At 37.0% G+C, this 25935-nt stretch overlaps 1 protein-coding gene across 1 annotated transcript in view; it reads right to left on the reverse strand.

The window, feature by feature from the left end:
- LOC127656809 (ribosomal protein S6 kinase alpha-1-like) overlaps window positions 1–11867 on the reverse strand; it is a 104383-nt gene extending 92516 nt beyond the window's left edge. Inside the window, exon 1 of the mRNA XM_052145280.1 lies at window positions 11335–11867. Within this exon, the coding sequence (XP_052001240.1) occupies window positions 11335–11397 (63 nt within the window). The 5' untranslated portion in view covers window positions 11398–11867. The remainder of the gene's footprint in view (window positions 1–11334) is intronic.
- Window positions 11868–25935: the final 14068 nt, after the last annotated feature.

A 25935-nucleotide genomic window follows, 5' to 3' on the forward strand; every position in this document is an offset into this window, starting at 1 on the left:
CCATCCTCTGATGGCTACTTCCAGAAGGATAATGCACCATGTCACAAAGCTCGAATCATTTCAAATTGGTTTCTTGAACATGACAATGAGTTCACTGTACTAAAATGGCCCCCACAGTCACCAGATCTCAACCCAATAGAGCATCTTTGGGATGTGGTGGAACGGGAGCTTCGTGCCCTGGATGTGCAGCCCACAAATCTCCATCAACTGCAAGATGCTATCCTATCAATATGGGCCAACATTTCTAAAGAATCCTTTCAGCACCTTGTTGAATCAATGCCACGTAGAATTAAGGCAGTTCTGAAGGCGAAAGGGGGTCAAACACAGTATTAGTATGGTGTTCCTAATAATCCTTTAGGTGAGTGTATATAGTAACCATGACCGTAATCATGTTGATTTTGTGGTTCCTATGATTTTACTACAAATGCCATGGTTAAACTATGGTTACTGTTGTAAAACCATGATTTTTATTAAGGGCAAACCTGTTGAAGTCTTTACCAAATAGAGTATTCTTTGGATTTGGCAGTAATATTTTTTTCTGAACAAAGCTTTTAGCAAACTGAACTGAAACCGTGACACAAACCGAACCGTGTGAAATTCGAACCGTTACACCACTAGTAAATATGAGTGTCATTTATCTTCACCAAAGAAAGTTGTATTTCAGTTTCAAATGTGTAATCGAATAACATAATATCAACATGAAAATATCACATTATTAGTCAGGCTCTAAATATCTCCAAGTTATGATCACAGGCGATGTCCAGGTAACCTCAAATCATGAGATTAATCTGCGCAGAAGAGCAGTGCCAGAGAGAGAGAGAGAGCGACAGAGAGAGAGATTGTCTCAATCAATATGGTTCAGAAAAGGTCAGGGACACATATGCACACCATCATGCACAGCCCAACACCACAAAACAATCAGAAAAACACATACAATCTCAGCAAAGCACATGTGCAAGCATGATGAAATTTCTACTACATTATGCATTTTTATTATTTAAAGGCCAAAATACATGGAACAGAAACTTCAGCATGACTTCTGTTAACTGGAAAAACAGACTCAAACTGTATAATGAACATAATGGAAAAGGAAGACAAACACACAAAAAGATTTCAGAGTTTGAGTGCATGCAAATGCATGAGCAGACAGAAGAAACAAATCCAACATAACTGGCTCTTGATGGAGGTCGCTGGCTACACGTGACCCTGAAACTCTTTTCCTGACAATTCAATGCAAGTGCTAAAACAGACGTCTGAAAAAAAAAAAAAAAAACGAAAATATCTCTCATAATGCGACCCTATTATAGAAATAGCATCTGAGTAATTGGGACCCAAATGTTTTTTAGAGAGGTGAGAGAAAGTGTGTGTGTGTGTGAGAGAGAGAGATTTTAAGAGAACAAATCCTAACCAGAGCATCACGTTTCCAGTGAAAAGCAATTTGTCTGTCCACACTGAACACAAAACTGTTGTGTGACACAGTCAGAACATACTTGATTAATTTTGAAGTACAGTTAATGAGAGCAGGATTTTAGACAAATGGCATTATACTGTTGGCATGAAAAAAATTATTTTAAACATAATTGTTATTTGCACAAGGAATACAGGATTTTCTGAATGTGTAATATTAGTCCAGTTAATTGTCAACTCTGCAACTCTGTTAGTTATACGAGTGAAGCGTTATTTTGGGGATGGTCAAACACTTGCTCCTATATCCAGTTTAATGCAGAGCCAGCTTTACAAGTTGATATTCCTGAAAAGTATCCATATTCACAAAGAAATTTAGATTTGTGACACTTTGAGCTCAGTTTGTTCTTGCATCCCAACCAGCCAGACACTGCAACATTGGCTCAACCAATGGTGTGAGTTTAAAGTGGGACAATCTGCTTGTCCAACCAATGGACAGATGCTGGTTTGGTTAATCAAAGTGTGTAATTTCCACAGCATTATAGTATCACCAAACAGAAGTGCAAAAACAAATATTATTTTCAAACAGCTTTCCCCAAATACACCCTCCCCCCGCCATTAGTAAACAAAAACACATATAGTCCCACCCCAAACTCTTGGGGAATGGATGCTCAAACAAACAGAGGAATGTTCTGATAGCACTACAGAGACACAGTGTTACAATTTTTTGTGGAAATCAACCTATGAATAGCTTACTTATAGTTTTCACTGCTGGATTTTATTTTATTTGGGCAGTATTTTAACTATTATTGTAAATAAATAAAAACATTTCAGCAAATTTATTTCATGATGTGCTGATTAATTGCATAACAATATTTACAGAGAAATTCCTCCAAATAAAGATAATTTAGAATAATTAAAATAATTATAAACATAATATATAGGCCAAATGTATTCTAGACTATTCAAATACATTAAGCATTTAGACAATATTAAAAAAAAAAAAAGTGTCTTTTTTATTTCCATATCATTGAACATAACCATATTTCTTTTACTTATTTCCCTATGCACGATTTATTTATAGAAATTGTTGGTCTATATACTCTTGCATCAGACATATGCTTTTGTAGCGTCTCACTTTGGTTGCATCATGTCGCTCTAGTTTTAAGGATGCTGTGTCAAGTTAAACATAGTTTGAAACTTTAAAAACAAAAAAATAAAACCCTCTCAAGATTCCTACATTATTGTGTGCTTCCAGCTATCACTGAACGCAGAACACACCATCTATGGAAGCTTTTCTGTGTGATTGTTGGTTTGGCAAAGAGTGTTGCCTGTACAGCTGGAGCCCTGATTGGCTATACTGCATCAAGGTGGTATAACAAGCTTGAATTGCTCCCTTGGTATGAACATTTCTTATTACGGAATTTACATACATGTCAGGGGCATGATTAGTTGCATACATATATTTAACATGCTACTTATTTATTTAAACCCACTAAATTAATGTTTAACATTAAAAAGATTAAACATATCATCATTTCTTTTAGTTTCTGAAATAAATGAAAGGAAGAATTTCATTTCTTCTGGCCCTTTCCATGAGCAGAAAGTCCATGATCAGGTCAGACTGTTCTTTTCAGCATGTCTCGGAGCAGGACGAGGAATACACCACTAGGTTATTATGTAATCTCAACTTTCACCTTAAATCAGGTAATGCTGTACTTCTGCTGGGACACGCCATTGATTTGAGGGGAAAGAGAAAAGGTAGACATACTATACACTACCAGTCAAAAGTTTGGCATTTATGTTTCTCATGATCTTCAAAACCTTTTGATTTCAAGGCTAATGAATAAGTAAATGCTTGAAACTAGTTTTGTAGACAAATATACATATACATACATACGTACATACATACATAGACACACACACACATACACAGTACTGTGCAAAAACATTTGTCTTAAGATGGTTATTTATCTCTTCAGCTTTAGTGTGTCAATAGAAAATATACATTTTAGAATCCTAAACATTCCTTTTGCAAACAGAATAGAACAGAAGAACAGGACGCCCTGCAATAGATGGCATGGCCCCGCTGAACATCGAGTCTGGGATTACATGAAGAAATAAAAGTAATTGAGCTAGATAGATGAACTGTGGCGAATTCTCCAAGAAGCTTGAAACAGTATCTGCCAACAACCAAAAGAAAAACTGTTTCCAAGACAATTGGTGCTGTTTTGAAGCCAAAGGTGGTCACACCAAGTATTGATTTAGCTTCTTTTTTTTGTTAACTGAACATTGTATGACATTAACTGATAAATGAAAACTATATATGGCATTATTTTTTTAAGATATACTCACTATGCAACATTTTTCACAAGTGTCCAAAACTTGTGCAGAATACAGTATTTATTAAAATTAAGTAATTAATGAAGGAAAAGCAGCCAACAAGTGCCCAGCATACGCAGGAACACATTCAATACAGTTTAAAAAACATTGCAGGTGATTCCTTCACGAAGTTGGTGTCGAGAATACAGAGTTGTAATCTATGCAAATTGTGGCTACTTTAAAGAAGCTAATATACAGTATTTTTTGTCAATGCATACTTCCCATACTACCATTTGAATTATTTCAAAGCTTTACTTTATTCTTAAATGTAGAAAATAGTATTAATACAATTTTGTGGGAAAACTTCTAGGGAACAAAAATAAGAAACAATGGAAATAAATGTTCAAAATTACATGGTGTTCATAACAAAAAAATCAGTCAGTCAGAATTTTCATTGTCTATTTCTACCTTACTCTTGAATGATTCAGACACTCAGTTCCACACATGCAGGAAACATTAGTGAATAATTTTTTTTGTTTGTTCATTGCCATACCTGACAAGCATTTAAGACTGCATTGCAGTTAATACAAGATGAAAGTGACAGATGAAAGACTAAGGTCTCACAGAGAAAGTGCACCCCAGTTAAAAGTGAGACTGCAGAATAAAGAGGAAAAAGACACCAAGAGATGAAAGGAAGACAGAGTTGAGGCGGGAAAACAGAGACAAAGAGAATCAAAAATGTATTGAATCATGTGAAATGACAAATGAATCATTCAAAAAGATCCACTTTACTTTCCATGACGAGGTTAAGAGATATAATCTGACTGGTGTTTACAGGTGACATGCATTTAAATGGGGGATGACAGCAGGCTCTGGCTCATGGTTCAGAGTTCCAGATAAAATCTCCAGATCCCAATCCATCATGCACTATGCCTTCTCTCATTTCAAATGCACTGTACACACTGACAGATGAGACCAGGAACAAACTGATCATTTTAAACATCAAATATTCACGAAGAACATGTGCTGGAACAATGTGATGCTGTGTGTGTGTGGCATTTAAAGCAAAAAGATATTAAAGCCAACATAAAATTAAAATTGACTCCAATTACTTTCTTGCATGTTCCTAGTTTTATTGTGAAAGTATAATCTGTGCACATTATTACAAATACATAATGTTTGTCTTTGTAATCCTTAAATCAAACTGAAACAACCTTTCCTCTGAAACTACTTTCCTTTTCCAGTAATGTCAATTATACTGTTCATGCTATTGGATAAGGTTAAAAGGATTGTCAATATAAGTTAAGTTAAATAAACAGCATTTGAGGCATAATGTTAATTACAAACCAACATTTGTTATTTTATTTATTTAAAAAAGCAAACATTTTTGTGAAAGTTCTGTAAATTTGCGTATACCTGACTTTAGTGTGATAGAATTGCATATCTGTGTTTTAATTATGACTTTGATGTCATGATGACATTAAACCCTGTTATCAGGGTTTAACTGTGTTTTTTCCACTTACAGTATATCTTGTACCTATACTTGTGAAACAATGCATATTTTAATGTTTGTGGACTGGCCCCATTTACTTCCATTGTAAGCGCCTTACAGCATGCTAACATTCATTTTTACCAATTGGAGTGGCAATTACGAGATCGTTCTGGCAGACGGGAGCACCAATGATGCGGTCACCGCGCCAGTTGACAATAAGCTTACACACCCCACCCGCATCACCAATGTTTGCAAGTCACCAGAACCCCAACAACAGCAATCTAGCCTAGGGCTCCAAAATGGTCAGAAACGGCACAGCTTTGACCAATAGGCAAATAGCTTTTTAGGCACCATTTAGCAAAATATAATTCAGGTCTGGTTGGGTATGTTACACCCACTTTTCATGATCCAAACAATTTCCAATGTATAAAATCAAGACCAACCCTACATTTTTTCTTGTTAAATATCCTGTTTTACGCTTAAATGTGGGTTGTGAATGACAATTCATGTTGCTTTTAAAGTAAGAGCGCATGACAGCAAAGAGGAGATGCAAGAGAGAGAATTCAGTTCAAAGAATATTCTTTAAGGTCCAAAATTCACAAAGAACTCATGAAAAATATTAAACGCAACTAGAACTGAGAATGTAAATGAATCCAAAATATATAACACTACTTTTTCAATTCTGTTTCTCTGGTGATCATTTAGATTTCCACTCAACTCAAAAGTTAAACAACATCTGCTCTCAACTTGGCTCTCGGGACATGGCTCTTTAAACTGGCTCTTTAGAGAGAAACATTACCCCTCCCAGCAGAGCAGAGGAGCATGGGCCTCAAGGACTAAGAGTCTACATGCTTGCAGAAAATCTGGGAAGCTCCCAGATTACAAGGATGAATTTCCTGTGATGAAGTGAGAACAGAAATCTATAACTCCTTGAGCTCTCGGAACACTACTTGTCACGGTATTTAATCCTATGTCTCTTCCTTGTCTCGTGCCTTGTTCTTAGTGTGTGTTGTGTGGGTGCGTGAATGTGTGGGCGTGTTGTTTGTACCATGATTAGCGCTCTGCCGCAATCACTCCTCTCACCAGCTGTTACTCATTCCCATTCCCTTTAAATTCTCACCACTCTCTCATCTCCTTGTCAGATCGTTGTTTGTGATGTCCGGTGTTGTTCGCTCTTCAGAGTTCCAGTCCAGTTCTCTCGTTGTCCCTGTTTCGTGTCCTGTTTGCTGTTACCCGGATTCGCCGTGTCTGTTCAACACTTCTCTTCACTCTTCTCACCACGATCATCTGACCATTGGAGACTCTGCGCCACTAGACCATCACCCCGGACTTTTCCCCTATCTTCTCAATTTGACTGTCAATAAACTAATTGTCAACTTGCAACTTGCTTCCTAGCTTCATTACGTCACACTACTCGCATGCGCTTTCTGTCCTTTAATGAAGGCACACTAAAGGTCTAAAATATGTTTTCTCTTGTTCACAACATTGAAAATGTGAACTTTGTGTAATCTCTACAAGGATTTGGTTGGAAGTCTTTGTTGCTCCAGGTTCCATGGTGCAGCAAGGTTTTAATGTAATTATACCAATTATCTTATTGCTGCATTTATGATTACGAACCCAATTACTGCTGAGCCACAGTGAATCTCAGTGTACTTGCAAATTTAACATATGTGATTTACACAGATGAGCACATTATGCCTATTTGGTGTTCAGAAACTTGACCCAGTCACGGTGAGGCAATACAAGGAGAAATCTGGATAGATACAGCAGAAACACTAATGATAAGAGTAATCTCTCAAACTTTGCTGTTCCTAGTTGTGTGTAACCCCTGCTGCTTAGCCTACACTTCCGCAGAATCCCAATGTTAGAAAAGATGGCTTAAGGTTTTTTTTTAAGTTCCCTTACTCGAGAGGGTGAAAAATAGACTATTTTTGGTGCAAAAACTTAAAATTCTAAATGGACCTCAGGGAAACATGAAAATCAATAATAAAAATGATTAAATAAACCCTTTTAAATAAAACATCTGCAGTACAAGGCTTGGATTGATTTTTACCAGTAGTCCTCTGGTTTAACTCTTTTCATTGTTTTGACAGCTCACTGGACACTTTCCGCTCCTATTCTGTTCAATTGTAGTAGTGCTTCACATTTTCTGAGCATCTGGTTGCTCTATGCAGTTTGTGATTTGAGGGTCTCATATTTCTTTTTCTTCCTGACAATTACAGGTTACATTTTAGCGATAATGAAAAACAAAGATCAAATGATGCACATTTGGTATTTTATAGGCTAATTCTCATGCTTCCGAATAATGGGAGCTGTTTTAGTCGCACAAATAAGCCTAAAACCCTAACACTATTCTTCATCAACATGCAGCTGTCCATGCACTCTCAGTAACTCACCAGTCTCTCATTCCAGTGCTATTTTGTGTGGATCCCAATTTAAATCAGATTAATGTTGGTTACAATACCGCTAATATCAGATTTAACTGTTTAACCTTCAATAATGTCACCGCATCTTCATCTGCATTTGCTTAATAATGAGTGATTTGTTGTTGCAACAAGATGCCAAAGACAGTAAATAAATCATAGATATTCATTATTTCTCACTGGAGCGGTTTTAGAGCTTGTATTGGATATATTTTCTTATTTTTTTAAGTATCTCTGCTGTGTGTGATGGTCTCATGGTTTGTACTGCTTACCAGTTTGTCACAATGACCTTTTGATATTGGCAACAGAAGTATTAATAACTGTTTTCATTACAAATAAATGTTAGCAATTCACTATTAATGTCATTTTAATGTAATTTTGGTAACACTAAATAAAAAGTTTCATTTCTTTAACATGCATTATCATGAACAAACAATGAACAATATATTTTTATAGCATTTATAATCTACATTAGTTCAATGGATCATTGTTAGTTCATGTTAGTTCATAGTGCATTAATGTGCATTAACTAATACAACTTTTGATTTTAAAAATGTAAATGGTATATGTTGTAACTAACATTAAGATCATTAATTCATGTTAACTACAGTAATGTTTTTAAATAATTTTAATAAATGAAACCTTTTTGTAAAGTGTTACTGTAAATTTACTGTGTGGGGCATAAACATATAACTGCAGCATATAACTTGCAAAAGTGTGGCAAAGGACACTTTTTAAAAAATCTGTATCGTCCGATCTTAAGTGTTAAAAAAACAATATATACATATATATATATATATTTCGGAGATCGGCATCAGCCTCAAATGTCCTGATCTGTGCACCACTAAGTATACTTTTTTTTTTTTTTTAAATAGACAATGAACACACACATACAATTATAATCATTATTATTAATGAAAATTGTCATCATACGTCCTCCTGTTGTTTCAAATGACTTCAATGCAACACAATTAAAGAGATATCAGAAAGAATGTGAGCCTTATAGTCACCATTTACTGTCACTGTATGTTTTTTTTTAGGTCTAGGTCATTAGGTCTAATATTTTTTTGGGTTCCACAAAATAAAAAATAAAAAAAGTCACACGGGTTTGGAAGAACATGAGGGATGGAAATTATGACAGAACTTTAATTTATGGGCAACTATCCCTTTAAGGACACTTGTCAGATTTGGATGAATCTGTCAATTAGAAGAGAAGTTTGGAAACCAGTTTCTAGTCATTATTATGGTGAAAAATTTGAACAATGTCTCACAGGCCCAATTATATGTAATGCTGAATAAAACGAAAAAAGATCATGCTTTATTAACGTTTACTGTCACACTTTCAAATGTCCTGGCACATTTTAAAGTCCTGTATGGATACTTAGATCAGTGTAGTTACAGTATTTTTAGTGTCCAAAGAATTTAGATCATTAGTTCTGTACAGCAAGGGTAAACTACAACTTATCTCTGTATTTGGAAGCACGTTGGGCTTATTTAAGTTCAGAGCTCTGTAGGCCATGAGAAAAACGTGCCGCATCTGTCAAAAGCAGAAATGCTGTAGAGGCACATACATGCTGTCAGCTCTTGATCCAGAAGTCAAGCACGCAATCCACAAAGCATACGACATTTACACTTAATGCAGATGTTTACATGGATTTAGGAACCGATATAGTGCAACACTGATATAAAAATGCATACTTATAAACTGAGGTCATCAGAGCTCACAGTTACAGAATCACCTTGAAAATTACAATGACACAGACAAGTTATCCATGTTATCATAATAAGCAAAACTAACCGCGCTGCAATTTTAATCTTGAAATATCCGCTTGTCTCAGTGTAAAATTAAGGCACTGCATGACAAAACTACTCTTTTTCATGGTGTGGAACAGAGAAGGTGTTTATTTTGTGCGCTTACTGCTGCTGCAGTGGTGGACTCGAGTGACAGAGCACAGCTGGAAAGTTCTGCTGTCATAAAAGTCCCTTTCAAAAAACTCCCAATATATTAACCATTTATTTATACTTATAAATTAAAACCAGTAATTGAATGACTTAGAACAGGGATGTCACCCATTGTAACAAATTAAAAGTACATTTGTTACAATAGAAATTTACTTGAGTTAGAGTGAAAAGTACTAACCTTTAAATACACTCATAAAAGTTGCGTTTTTGCAAAAAGTTAAATATAGTGCATTACTACCCACCACTGCTTATTTTTTTTTATTTTGATCCCATTTCTCCCCAATTTGGGATGCCCAATTCCCAATGTTCTTTAAGTCCTAGTGGTGGCATAGTGACTCACCTCAATCTGGATGGCAGGGGACGAATCTACTATGGAGACAAAGTGTGTGTGTGTGTGGAGGCTTTACGCTATTCTCTGCGGCATCCACGCACAACTCACCATGCACCCCACAGAGAGCAAGAACCACATTATAGCAACCATGAAGAGGTTGCCCCATGTGACTCTCCCCTCCCTAGCAACCAGGCCAATTTGGTTGCTTAGGAGACCTGGCTGGAATCACTCAGCATGCCCTGGATTCGAACTCACAACTCCAGGGGTGGTAGTCAGCATCAATACTCACTGAGCTACCACCTCTTCTTATTAATCTCACAGGTAATATTGTCTCCGCTTGCCTTGTTAAACAACTGGGCTGCCGGTCACAGCAAAATCCACTGCTGTACATTAAAATAAACTTGAAAAAGATTGCTTACTGTACTACTAGGCTCAAATTAACCAAGAAGTTCACTGTTGAGTAGAGCTAACACAGCAGTCTGTCTGTCTGTGTGTCTGTCTGTGCATGACCACATGTGTAGGCTACAGTATGATAAAAAGAAAGTATTAGTCTAACCAAAGTGTCTATGTATTGCATCCTGCAAAAGGAAAGGAAATGTAAACATTTTGAAGAAAGAAAAAAAGCATTACTATTTGTAAAAACCCACCGTTTACGACTTCAGTTTATCGTACTGATACCTCTGAATCATACTAACATGAGACTGTTATTATGGGGATTAGATTCTCGATAATGTGGTACAAGAGCTTTATCCTTAACAATGTTTATTCCAATAACAATGTGGAAGTAAAACAGAAAACACAATCTTCATGGACAGCCCTTTGTGTGTAATGAGAAGTGATCACAGGAAGTGATTCAAAACAGCTTGCTCATGGATATTGTCAAAAACAGATAAAATAATACAAATAATTTAAAACAGCTATTTTGTCCCATAAAAGTCTGCCCTTGATCCCATAATGAAATAGTTTGACTACAGATATTTAAAAGCATCTGCTGCTTCTTATGAACTATATTTGTCTCTTTAACATTTCACGTGAAGCCCAAACAACACACCAGCCGGTTCACTGAGCAGAAGATATATATAAACATTATTCCTTCTCTGGAGTTTAATTAAACGCCATGTGAGGATGGTACGAACCTGTACTTTCAGCTGCGCGTAAAGCTCGCGCTCAAACAGAGCATTAAGTGAAGACTGGCAGTGCCAACCATGCATGCACAACTCTTCACCAGTGTATTATATTAATGTGATTTGAGTTTACAAACAGATAACATGTTTATAACGTTTAAAAATGTCCCTGTTACGCACACGTGGACCTCTGGCACAAATAGAGGAACCTTATGGTCGCATATTAAATCAGTGTAAGTCAGTTAATTTTAGAGCTGTGATTTCACCACGACTCACCTCCGTCTCCAACTGAACCAGCTCCATTTTGGGCCATGGTTCTGACAGCTGAGCAAGTGGCATGTTGCGAGCTCCTCCGGTCTCTCCAAACTACTCAAATGTGGATGGAAATTTCTTCCGAACCAGCGAATTCCGAGCTCGTGCTGACCCTTCGGATCCGACTTCACCACCCGAACTGCACGCGCATAATCGTACCGTAGAAAAATAAAAACCGATATTCCCGTTTAAATGACGTGGATGAGTTCCCTTTCTGTCCGGTGTGGAAGATGAGAATTGTAGCCCGTTCCTAGAAATAAACAAATCTCTTTTCACACACACATATACATATATTCAGGTGGACTCGGGGTTTAGAGGAACGCGCGTAATAGTGCATCTGCGGCCGTGGCGATGAAACGCGTCGCCTCTGAGTGAATTAAAATCGGATATAGTTGTTATGCAGCGGAATGTGGATTTTTCACTTACAATCGGTGTGCACGCATACGCACTGACGCGAATCCGGGTCTGTCAGTGCGTTCCGCTCTGAACCGAATCCACGGCGTCTACAGAGGCTGAGCTCGAGCCTGTCATTGGTTTGAAGACATTCCTCGGTCAGCCCCTTTACACAGCTGCTCCTCCACTGACGCCCCTCTCAGGCCACTTACTGTTATTGCAAGCTCTCCACAGCTAGGGCCCAGCCAGTGAGACGAATTAAAGGAATATTCCGGGTTCAGTACAAATTAAGCTCAATCGAAAGCATGTGGCATTATGTGTGTGTGTGTGTGTATATATATATATATATATATATATATATATATATATATATATATAGTATAATTTTTATTTATTTTTTACTCCTAAATCTGGGTTAGAGTGAAGCAATTACAATGGAAGTGAATGGGGCTAATCCATAAACATTAAAATACTAATAATTTCGCAAACAGAGGTCCACGTGTGCGTAACAGGGACAACAATTTGTGTGTTGACATGATTTAAGTATGATAAAATCGCTTACTAACATTTTCTGTGTAAAGTTATATCCAATTTTACAACTTTGTTGCCATGACGATATAACCCTAAATCGGATAAAAATTGGCCCATTCATAAAATAAACTATATATATTTTTTTGTATTAATCAATATTATGCCACAAATGCTGTTGATTGTGCTTAACTTGTATTGAACCCAGAACATTCTTTACACTATTTTAATAATTTACAACAAGGCTTTACCTGTTAAGATCAGTAAATGCATGAGGTATCTAACAATTAACAATATTGTTTATAGCAGTTATGAATATTGTTTAATATTTTTTTTTAATTACAGTTAATAATTTACAGTTAACATTGTTCATGTTCATAATGCATTAACTAATTTTAATACCGTACAACATTTAATGCCAATATGTACTAGTGTATGTTGAAATTAACAAACAATATTAATACTTATTGTTCATTGTTAGTTCATGTTAACTAATTTAGTTAATGAATGTTAATGCATACAACTTTATTGTAAATCGCTGGCACTTTTTTTTTTATTAAGTTGTAAAACTGTATCTGCCTTCTGGAATAAATTTTTAGAGGCACCTTTACCTTCATGAGGCCATTTCTTCCTCTTCTTTTTACTAAACCTATAGCTGGACAGCTCTAGAATACTATGATAATCTATTAAATTTGTATTAAAGTAAAAACACACACACACACACACACACACACACACAAAACAGATGAAATACCCCAGTGCCATGTTTTGTCTTCACATTTTAAATATGTGGGGCATTTTGTTTACTTTAGGTACCATATTTACCTCTAAGGCCCTGTTTAATTTCTGAGTCTGGGCACAACACATCTTGTAGTGTTGCAATTGCATCTTACCATAAATGACAAAAGAGAAAGAATGCAAATCATTCCAGTGGACATCAAGTGTTCTTTACCAGTAAAATGTGCTTTAGAGTCATGAAAATAATGTCATAATGCAAAAAATCTAAATGACCCTACATGTAGGCTTCATTCTTTATGGCAAATCAAATATTTTTTTTATTGACCAGTAAATTGTCTTGACACGTTATGTGAGAATAAACCATTTGGTATATAAGTACTTGCAACCAAGCATTGACGAGTGATGGCAGAAATATCATCTCTTCCATCATGCCAAGATTGCTGTGCAGTCATGTGGACTGGAATTTTCTTGCAGGCATTCCCATTTTGTGCGAAGGCTGCGATGTGCCAATACCTCTTAACTTCTTCATTCTCTCAAAGGGATCAGAGAAGAGCAACTGTTGCTTCTGGCTGAGAATGGTTTCCACTGGATACCAGAGACCATCTGCCAACGTGCTGGTAAATCTACTGCCAGATATTGAACGGCGAGTAAAACAGGGCATGAATGGTCGTCTTTATGAGATGGCAGTGGGTGGATATGGAGTGTGCATGATAGAGGACTGTATCACTGAGTCTATGATGGTGCAAAGCTTTTCTGTGAAAATGTTTTTAATGGCACTCAAATCTACTAATAAATTAGGCAGGGGCATGTTAGACTAAATTGTGTTAAGCATGACATTTTTAAGCGGCATCAAGTGTAAGACCCTTAATGGAACACAAAAACCTGAAAAGTCCTTAGATGTGACAACTTAAAAGAGATAGTTTACCCAAAAATGTATCATCATTTACACACCATCATATTGTTCCAAATGTGTTTTGTGTGCCACAGAAGAAAAGCATAGTTTGGAACAACATGAGGGTGAGTAGACTTTATTTTCATTTTGAGTGAACTATCCATTTAAATTGTAACAAAAGACCACTGGAAACTCCTTGCTGAATGCTTAACGCATAAATGTAACCTAGTATATTATTTATGAATCTTTTTCCCCAACATAAATCATGGACATTAAAAACACTCCAGTTGCCCTCTGGTGAGTGTGCATTCTGCAGGGGGCTGCAGTGGTCTACAAACAGCTATTAAGTTCACAGATATCAGACACACTATTCATTCTCAGATGCCCTTGCTGACATTGATTGTCTTACTCTTTAATGTTGTTGCTGACTTGGGCTATTACACCGAAGACCTGGCAATCTGCCTGCTAGCCTGTCCCTACAATTGGTGTGCTGTATGTTTCTTTGTGTGACAAGAGTTCACAATATCAAATATTTGAATATTCAGCCAATCTGACCTTGAACAGAATGAAATGGAGAGGTTTTTTTTCTTTTTTTTTTTTTTTAATGAATGCAATGCATTCTGAGCATCACTGAAATAAAGGATAAACACAGCAAGTGGTGGCAGAATAAAAGAGTAAAAGGTTTAGATTTTATAGAGCAATTATATATATATTTTTTTTTACATTGGTCTACATAACATAGGCTATATGTAAAACATCTATTTTTGCCATATACCACCGTAACAAGCAGGCAAAAAAATTTAAGATTGCACATCAAGAACAAGAATTTGTTTTATACCTCTGCAGCAGTAAGTATTATTAATATTACTGCCATTAGTACATAGATTTAGTTCGACAATGCCAACTAAAGGCTGATGATATAGTGACATATCTGGCACGAGTGGGTCAGTCTAGATCAGCGCTAATCAACACGCGGCCCGTGGCGATCATTTGCGGCCCACGTGATGATATCATCATCAGAAATATATTTATCAGCAGCCTATCAAATCTGTATGAGGTGTCCATTTTCATGAGGATTTGTACATTTTTCATTTAAAATAATTATAGAAGGAATTCAACTGCAAGATTATGTTATAAATAAATAAATAAAAACCAAAAATAATATCTGAGCAGGCTGATGTTATGCGAGTGGCGGCCTACACGTGCACTCACGCGCGGTCTGTCAATCAAACATCTCAACACTTGCAAATCTATCCAATCTCTTGATTAGCTCATCAGATATATGTACTTGTCATGACAACAGTATTTACTGGGGGAAAAAACAACAACCTTCACGCAAATTATTTTTAGTGATCTACTAAGGCACAAAACTTTATGACTTATCACTGAATGAATTTTGGGGCTAATTTTGGATATATCGCTCTCATTTATGAACACATCTCTGGTGTATGTGATGTTGAACACTCATGGTGTTGTTAGTTCACAATCACAGTGACAACAGGACTGATCAGAAAAACAAACTGTTACACTGCTTATGTTTAAAATAATAACTAAAAGGGATAGTTCACCCAAAAATAAAAAATAGTCTCATTATTTATTCATATTTTTTACTATATATCTCCAAATTTGGCCACTTTCATCTGAAAGTGAAAGTGGAGATTTATGTTAAATATATATATATATATATATACTGTATATATATACAGTATACTGTAGAATCTTAAAACTTAAGAGTGCAGCCCTCGAGGGTACAGGAATCCAGCTTTGCGGCCCCTGACCTTTCTGAAGTTGAGTAGCCCTGGTCAGGATTTATGTAGATTTTGTGTGTTCATGAAATCTTATGGTATTTTGTCTGCTTTCCGCTGACCCCTGTGACCTGTTGACATTGTTTGTATGTCATTCCTGCCACAGTGCTCAGATTGAGGTGCTCTGATTGTTCCCAGGGAACACACAAACTGATAAAACGATTGCATGAATGCACTTTAAGTCACTGTTAGAAATAAAAGTCTTCTAAACGATAGCAGTGCCTTTTTCTCCGTCGTTTATTGAGTCGTGAATCAACACAAAGCATTGAACCAACGTTGGGGAGCAAAATAAAGAATAGAAAAGCTCGCCCTTCTAAAGTCTTGCATTCAAGGTTATAGTGCGAAACTAAGAGGGAGGTTTACAGTATTATCCAATGAGAACACGCATTACATCATACAGATATCACAGATAACGATTCCATATGACAAAGGCTCCTTCGAATCCTAAGGATCCTTCGGACCTCTGTCATACACATTCATACAATATACACAAACATACAGAAAGAAAGAAATAAGGAGAGGAGGGGGCTCTTACACTCCAAGTTAATATGAAACAGATGTTTGATAATGTATTTGGAATGGAATGTCCCAACACAGCATTTTCTATCTTGGACAGACCTGAGATATACCTATTTCTGACAGTCACTTTGGATAAAAGTGGAAAAAAATGTATGTTGATGTTATGAGTCAAGAACAATCCAATCTGGTTGGCTGATGGTTCATTACCTTCTTAAATAATCACATTTAGTGCTAAGAAATTAATTAACTAATCAATTAATAAGTTAAAGACACTCTGAAATGCAGCTCAGATGGTAGACACACAGTAACATTCTGTTTTAATGCTGATACATCTGTCCTACAGTATAATTCAGGTGCACAACAAGGATAGCCTTGTAAAGGCGTGAGATATGAATTACCTTTTAATTAAACATTAAGTTACAGATTTATGACTTGTCTTCTATGGGTTTTTTTTACTTCTAAATCTGGGTTACAGTGAAGCACTTACAGAATCCGTAAACATTAAAATACTAACAATTTCACAAACAGAGCCACAAGATGTAAACAATTTGTGTGTTGACATGATTTAAGTATGATAAAATCGCTTACTGAACTTTTCTGTGTAAAGTTATATCCAATTTTACAACTTTGTTGCCATGACGATATAACCCTAAATCGGATAAAAATTGGCCCCATTCATAAAATAAACTATATATATATTTTTTGTGGTAATCAACATTATGCCACAAATGCTGTTGATTGTGCTTAACTTGTATTGAACCCAGAACATTCTTTACACTATTTTAATAATTTACAACAAGGCTTTACCTGTTAAGATCAGTAAATGCATGAGGTATCTAACAATTAACAATATTGTTTATAGCAGTTATGAATATTGTTTAATATATATTTTTGTAATTACAGTTAATAATTTACAGTTAACATTGTTCATGTTCGTAATGCATTAACTAATTTTAATACCGTACAACATTTAATGCCAATATGTACTAGTGTATGTTGAAATTAACAAACAATATTATATTTATATTTATATTTATGCATTTGGCAGACGCTTTTATCCAAAGCGACTTACAGTGCAGTTATTACAGGGACAATCCCCCCGGAGCAACCTGGAGTTAAGTGCCCTTGCTCAAGGACACAATGGTGGTGGCTGTGGGGCTCGAACCAGCATCCTTCTGATTACCAGATTACCAGTTATGTGCTTAGACCACTACTCCACCACCACCAAATATTAATACTTATTAACGAATGTTAATGTATACAACCTTATTGTAAATTGCTGGCACTTTTTTATATTAGCAAAGACCTTAACCATGTTTGGTGCAGCGATTTTACACTCCATGGCTGTTATTTCTATGACCTAAAAATGCCTGCCTTGGAATAACCTAAATTTCCTTGCTGGGTAATTTTGTGTGTGTACTTAATGCTGTGATCTGATTTCCAGCCAAAGAGCTGCATCACTTCGCCCCCGATGAACTCAGGGAGTCCCTGTATGAATTACACTCAAAGATCATCGGAAAATTACTCATTCTTACATTGCAGCTGTTCACGTTACATTGAGACACACTACAATTATACAGCCTCCGCCTTATACACACAGAAATGTACAATACGCTCACATTATTATTTCCTGAAGAACTAGAACAATATACTTCCCTCCCAAACTCCTCCGTAACACATAAATTATTCACCAGGATGTCCGCCCGCATCCCACCCATCACACACACCCATGCTCACATGTGAATTGTTGGGCAATCAGTAGGTGTGTGTGGGTGTGAAACAAGGCATGCAGCAGAATGCAGGAGCCACAGAGCTGCTGTGGGCAGAATAATTACTAGATGGTAGGAAAATCTTAATGGCAGTTCTGAGTGGCATAATGCCAGTCCTGTAGTTTCTTGAACATGCACATTAACTTTAATAATGTGTGCATACTTACACTACTTCATTTGAATGAAATTCAGTATGTGCCATCTACACATGGCACAGTATGCACATTTTTTGTATACTTTTTACACATTATATCAAATTACATTACATTTGCATTGTGCAGACAGAGCTCACTAGCTTGGGTTCTATTTTTCACCATGTAAATTTAAATCACTTATAAGCTCCATCTCCCATCAGACATCATTGCATCAATTGAAATGCATTTACCTTTTCCTGTGGTACTACTCATGCGTGAGCAGCCTCAGAGACCAAGTTAATGATTAGCATATCTTAAAGGTTGCATTTTCACTAAAAGATTACCTTTTACTTGTATGATTGTTAAGGGTTGAGGTTTGGGTGTAGGGTTGAATAAAATATGTATTCCTGTTGACTGTATTACATAATATATAACTACAACCATCTTGCTTTACAAATCACTTTTGGTGCCTCTGTGGACATTTCACATTGAATCTGGAGCTCACACGTGCCCACAATTAAAGTCAACAAAGCCAGTACTAAGGACTGTTAAGAGATGGACCAATGAAGCAGAGAGGGAACTACAAGCCTGCTTCAATTGCACTGATTGGAGTGTTTTTTGAAGCTGCAGCTACAGACCTGCACGAGCTCACAAACACTGTTACATCATACAGTTTCTGTGAGGACATGTGCATCCCTACTAGGACATTTTTATCATTCAACAATGATAAACCATGGTTCACAGGAAAACTCAGACAGCTTCATCATGCCAAAGAGGATGCTTACAGGGGTGGGGGAAAAGTATTTTACAATCAGGCCAAGAACACACTGAATAAGGATATCAGAATGGTTAAAATAAGTTACTCCGAGAAGCTGGAAAACAAGTTTTCAGCTAATGACCCTGCATCAGTGTGGAGTGGCCTAAAACAATTTACTAATTACAGGACTCCTACTCCCAACCCTGTGGTGGACCAACGACTGGCTGACGACCTGAATGTGTTCTACTGCAGATTCGAAAGCCCCAATCTCACACCCCACACCCACTCTGACCTTCACTACACACACACACACACCAACACCTCCTGCAACCTCCCTCCTCCCCCATCCTGCTACTCAACCTGCACTCAAGATATGTGAAGATGTGTGCCGTGTCTATCGGAAGCAAATGACGAGGAAGGGTTCAGGCCCAGATGGCATCTCACCAGTGTGCCTTCGATCCTGTGCTAACCAACTGGCACCCATCTTCACACAGATCTTCAATAAATCACTGGAGCAGTGATAAGTCCCATGCTGCTTCAAACGCTCAATTATTATCCCTGTCCCTAAGAAACCAAAAATCACAGGACTTAATGACTACAGACCTGTCGCCCTGACGTCTGTGGTCATGAATTCATTTGAGAGACTGGTGTTGGCCCACCTGAGGGACATCACTGGACCCTTTCTAGATTCCCTTCAGCTTGCTTATTGTGCAAACAGGTCTGTGGATTATGCACTCAACATGGGATTGCATCATATCCTGCAACATCTGGACAGTCTGGGGACATATACAAGGATCCTTTTTGTGGACTTCTGTTCGGCTTTCAACACCATCATCCCAGCTATTCTCCAGACTAAGTTAAACCAACTCCCTGTTCCCATGTCTATCTGTCAGTGGATTACCCGCTTTCTGATGGATAGGCAGCAGCTTGTGAGACAGGGGAAATTCACTTCCACCACCTGTACAATCAGCACCAGGGATGTGTGCTCTTCCCACTACTCTTCTCCCTCTACACCAATGCCTGCACCACCAAGGACCACTCTGTCAAGCTCCTGAAGTTTGCAGACGATGCCAGTGTCATCGGCCTCATCCGAAATGACGATGAGTCTGCATACAGAAAGGAGGTTGAACGGCTGGCTCACTGGTGCAATCAAAACAACCTGGAGCTGAACACGCTCAATACCGTGGAGATGATTGTGGACTTTAGGAGGAACACCCCAACACTGAACCCCCCCCCCCCCACCACCACCACCACCATTTTAAACAGCACTGTAGCAGCAGTGGAGTCATTCACGTTCCTGGGCACTACCATCTCACAGGACCTGGTCAAGATCTGGTGAAGTGGGAGACACACATTGACTCCATTGTGAAAAAGGCCCAGCAGATGTTGTACTTCCTTCGCCAGCTGAGGAAGTTTAACCTGCCACAGGCGCTGTTGATACAGTTCTACTCAGCAGTCATTGAGTCTGTCCCCTGCTCTTTAATAACTGTTTGATTTGGTGCAGCAATGAAATCAGATATCAGAAGACTACAGGGGCCAGTTCGGACTGCTGAGAGGATTATTGGTTGCCCTCTGCCCCCTTCAAGAACTATACACCTCCAGAGTGAGAAAAAAGGCTGTAAAAATCACTCTGGATCCCACTCACCCAGCCTTCTGGCCAACGCTACAGAGCTCTAAGCACTAGAAACATCAGGCACAGGAACAGTTTTTTTCCCTCAGGCTATCCATCTCATAAACCGATAAAGCTGCCCTATTGAGCAATAATTTGTGCAATACTCAGTTTAGTCTATTTATATTATCCAACATATCCTCTTCTTCCATTACATACATTGAATTGTACATGACATACTGTATTTTTGTACTTTATATAACGGATATTTGTATATGTATGTGTATATGTATGAAGGTGTGTGTCTGTGTGTATATACGTATATGTATAATTTTTTTTTTTATTATTATCTATGTCTTGCTGTTTTTTTAATTGTTTTTTGTATTGTTGTGCACTGGAAGCTCCTGGAATTTGTGCACAAGACAAATTCCTTGTATGTGTAAGCATACTTGGCAATAAAGCTGATTCTGATTCTGATACGTTCAACAACACTTCCAGCTTTGGCTTCTAGTATCCACCTGCAGAGTCTGGGGTTTCCAAGTAGGTATAGCTTCTGCCCAGGGATCTCCAAATGGGGCGGAATCTCCAAAAGATTCTACCTAATACTGCATTTCATTGGCTCTGTACTTGTATTTTGCACAATGACAATAAAGTTGAATCTAATCTACTTGCCCTACAACTGCAGGGGGAGCTATCTCACTTTGGCCACTGGGGGAAGTGGCTTAAATTTCTGTAAGCACAGATTAATTTCAGCTAAAGAACTTTCGACCTACCGTCGCCAAGTTCACTGTGAGATCAGTCTGGTATGACAGTGTTTATGTTCAGAATGGAATACAAGCATACTGATCACTGCATATTGTACATTATCTCTGCATCATAAAATGGATAAATGCTGCCTTCTGTGGCTGTATGATGAAAATAAGGTGCTATTTAGAGTTCCATAAATTTAAAAAAAATTGTCGGTTAAGCCATTAACTGTTTAGACAGCGAGGCAGCAAGTCAGCTGCCTACGTTTTCGGATGAAGCGCATAGATCATCTTTTTGCACACTAATTAAAAAATTTAGTGTGTAGTATGGATACACATGTACTCTTTTCAAAAGTAGAATGCTACATTGTTGTCACATGACCTTACTATGTTGCATTAATTCATTTTACATTTTCATTAATTCAGAGTGGAATTCAGTTGTCATCAACCAATTTGCATTTCTAATATAATTCTGTGTAAAATAAAAATGCATCTTAACTATTGGCATTACAATTACATAATGAGTCATGACTCATGAAGGAGATGTTAATAATGCCAGTTGATATTGCTTCTGGTTCATTTGAAAATGGCACTGAAAATGTCAAGTTAAATTTGAATGTGGGAATTTAGTATACAATGCATTGAGCTTGAGTTGTATACAGCACATTTTGGTAAAAGTTGTCATTTGCCATAATTCATGCAAACAGAAACTTTGCATGATGTGCACAGTTTACATACTGCATAATACAATATTGTCTTTCAAATACAGTATGCCATTCCGAATGTGTTTTTAAAGCTAAAGGGGCCTTTGCTGGTAGACAAAAAGAAAGTCTCCAAATATCCTTCAACATATCAGAGCCATGTGCATGAAACATATTTTGTATGCAAAACACACTCCTTTAAATCTTATGCAAAACTATAACTGACAAAGCGCTGTGCAGTACATTTGAAAACATTAATGCAGATTAAAATGAAAAGCACAGTTTCTCTTAGAGAGACAGAGAGCTAGGGATGGAAGTGGGTGAGAGAGTCCTTGATTTGATGTGAATGCATTACGTGGAAGTTTATCAGTGTCATCACTCTGTCTTTCTGCCAGGTGTAAATTCATTTCCATTTGAGTGGTATAATTAGTCTTTTCTTAGCAGCCAACTTGAGTAAAATAACCAGCAAACACTAATTATGAAAAAACAGATTGGATCAGAGCCCTGTTGAAAGTCATTTAAATGAATGCAAACATCATAAAAGCAAGAACTGTTTTCTCAAGATGAGCAGAGCAACATGCCAAAGAGGAAGTTGTTCTGAGGATCGCAAGGATGGAAATGGAAGCATAGCAGTAGTTCTATCAGGAAGACTCATTGTAGTCTGTTAACTCATTCTCCCATTCATAATTTCAATTAACCTATCATATCACACCTCTCGCTTCATAGATCAGCGAACAGCCTACCATACTGCTGCCTCAGTGTGTCAACTTGGCAACCTCCTCTACCCCTCCACCACATGTTGTGTACTTGTGTAAGGTCCGCTCGCACATGTCATCTTCCCCAGTATGTTTTCACGGTTCGCTGAAGAATCTTTCATTTGACTGTCAGACGATGTGTACGCCAAAGAATTCTGTTATTCAGTTATTGATATCAATTATAATAAACTTTATTTCTGGTAGAAATTGAGTTTACTGTTTAATGATACATACAGTAAATGCAAAAGAAGAAAGGAATTGAAGATAGAAAATATAATCTCAATTTGAGCCTAAAGATTCCCTCAAAAAAGCCAGAAAGCCTTAAAAAGATCTAAATCTAACTCCAGAAAGAGTCATGCAGTTGTGTTTTAGGCAAAGCAACCTAGTATCCTGGAATTAAATGTATCTGAATAGGTGTGAGCTGGTGAAACAGTGATTCTCTTTTCTGTCATATACCATTGTCAACATGTAAAACCTGATGTGTTCAGGCATGCAAAAGACTGAATGGTATTTCTTTCACCCATCTAGTGCTTGAGAGGGAGGATGACAGCCTCAGGGACTGAATAACTGTCAGATTTACAATGCTCTGAAATAGAGATCTGAGAACCAATACACTGTGACCTTAAACTAGTCCACTTGAAACTAGACCAATGGTCAATGTAATTGAGTGTGGCACTAATAAATGTTCAATTAAAGAATTGTAGGCTATTAGTCAAATTATTTCAATGGAATAAAACAAATTATATTCACCCATTTCCATATATGTTTGCAGTTATTCTGTGAATATTTCTCTCCTACTGTATTTCAAATGTGACAGTGAAAGGCAAGTTTAAATCTTTCAGTGACAATGTGTTGCTCATATTTAGTAGGCCTAGTCCAGTTGAGAACATTGGGTTTTGAATTATATTCCAGGTCAGGTCATCCCTGTACACACAATGCCACCATAACTCTGTGAAACTATTATCCAACATTTCAAGAGCTTCAAGGATACATTTCACATGGCCACTCAAAGCTCATTTGCCATCTTTGTGCTACAATAGAATGCAAATCAAATCATGCACTTGTTTTGCTTTTGAAGCAGTGGCCCTTTTATGTATAAATTATTCCATATCCATATGTTCTGAATCAAGGTCCTTATATAGCCTTATTTATTTTAACTACAGAGTGATGCTCTTTACAACATGTTGGCTTTGAATGTTAGGCATAATTTATATAGTCCATTTGAGCCAAGTCTGCATGGTGCTTTTCTGACATGCCTTATCAGGTTTGAACAATAAATAACGTCAATGACACACAAGACACAACGATCCCAAACCACTCATTTCTCACACAAACATTAGTGGGCACTACAATGTTTATGGGAAAGTTGCCTCACTTTTGGGGTGTCCAGGTGAAGTTGAATTCACCTGTTTGCCTCTTGGGAAAGACCATGGGTCAATAGACATTAACTAACCTGCTATAAACAATTTAAAGTAATTACACAATTTCTTAAAGGAATATCTTTAATACAATACAAGTTTAATCAACAGCGTTAGTGGCATAATGTTGATTACCACAAAAATTTATTTAGACTTGTTTCTCCTTTTCTAAGAAAAAATTCTTAGAAATAGATTTATTTCTATAACACATTTAAATACAACAAGTTGCCCAAAGTTCTTTAAAAAATGAAAGAGAAATAAATCATGCACATTCAGAGAACATAAATACTAAAACCAACACAAATAAATGTATTTACACACACTAGATACAGTCAAAAGCAAGAGAGAAGAGATGAGTCTTCAAATGAGATTTAAAAACATCAACTGTGGTACAGGATCTGATATGGAGAGGCAAACTCCCATAGAAGGCACAATGTCCTTTTGATTTTAAATGAGGCTAATGATTAAAAGAAGACTCTGTGATTACCTTAGAGGTATAAAAGAAGTATATTGCTGAAGGAGTTCCACAATTTAAGGAGGTGCCAAGTCATTAAGCCCTTAAAAACAAATAATACAATCTTACACTGAATTCTGCATTAACTGGGAGCTAGTGGAGAGAAGCCAACACAGGTAATATATTAGCATGATTCCTACTTCCAGTCAGAAGCCTAACAGCAGCATTTTGAACTAACTGCAGACGTGAAAATGAGGCATGAGAAATACCATAATACAATGAGTTACAGTAATCCAGTCTGGAAGAAATAAAAGCATGTATAACAACCTCCAGATCCTAAAAAGGTAGAAAGGGTTTCATTTTCACTGTGGCCCTTAGTTGGAAGAAGCTACATCTTACCTCGTTTATCAAACTTTAAATCGGAATTGAAAGTCACACCAAGATTTCTTGCTTAGTTGTGTAAATTAGAGGTAAGGGGGCCTAGATGATTAATTATAGGTTTAGTTGAGCCATGGGGGCTAAACACTACCACTTCAGTAAAATAGAGAGAAAAAAATTGAGGTAATTTACAACTTAAGTGAATGGGGCCAATTTTTTTGAGAGTTTAAACAGAGAGATATGTGAAGGCTTATAATTTTTATAAAAGCCCTTAAATTAATTGTTCTGTTCAAAGTGTTATTTCAGCAGTAGCCTACTGTTGTTTAAATGATTGTTTTATGGTTCTTTTAGTGTTGATGAGGTTGGATATAACTTTACACAGAAAAGGTTAGCAAGTGATTTGATCACATTAAAATCATGTTAGTATATATTGTTTCTGTCGTGCGGTTATACTTTAAAAACCGTGAGTATTTTAATGTTTACGTTTGGCCCCCATTCACTTCCATTGTAAGTGCCTCACTGTAATACCGATCTATTACATTTTTTAAGAAAACGAGAGACGAATCGTAATACATTTTTTGGTAATCCACAATGTGCCACAAATTATGTCTATTGAGCTTAACTTGTACTGAACCCGGAATTCCTTCAAACGAAAGTTGGGCGTCTTTAACCCACTTTAAGGGGCTGTTCACACCGAGCGCTTTATTTGTGTTCATTTGTTTTATACCCGAGACAGCGTCGAAAAAACACACCGCAACGGCCACCAAGTTCGTTTTGACGAGCCATTAACACTTCCCAAAAAATAACTACACAAAATAAATTTGTGAGGGAACTTTAAATGTGCTTTTAAACGGTTTTATTCTATTAAAAACATGTTATTTAATTTGACTGACCTGACAAATTAGCTTACACCAACGAAAGTCATTTTAATAGCCTATAGAGATAGTAAAAATCGTTGAGGTTCCAAGT

Source organism: Xyrauchen texanus, chromosome 16 (assembly GCF_025860055.1).
Source record: "Xyrauchen texanus isolate HMW12.3.18 chromosome 16, RBS_HiC_50CHRs, whole genome shotgun sequence".
Lineage (NCBI taxonomy): Eukaryota > Metazoa > Chordata > Actinopteri > Cypriniformes > Catostomidae > Xyrauchen > Xyrauchen texanus.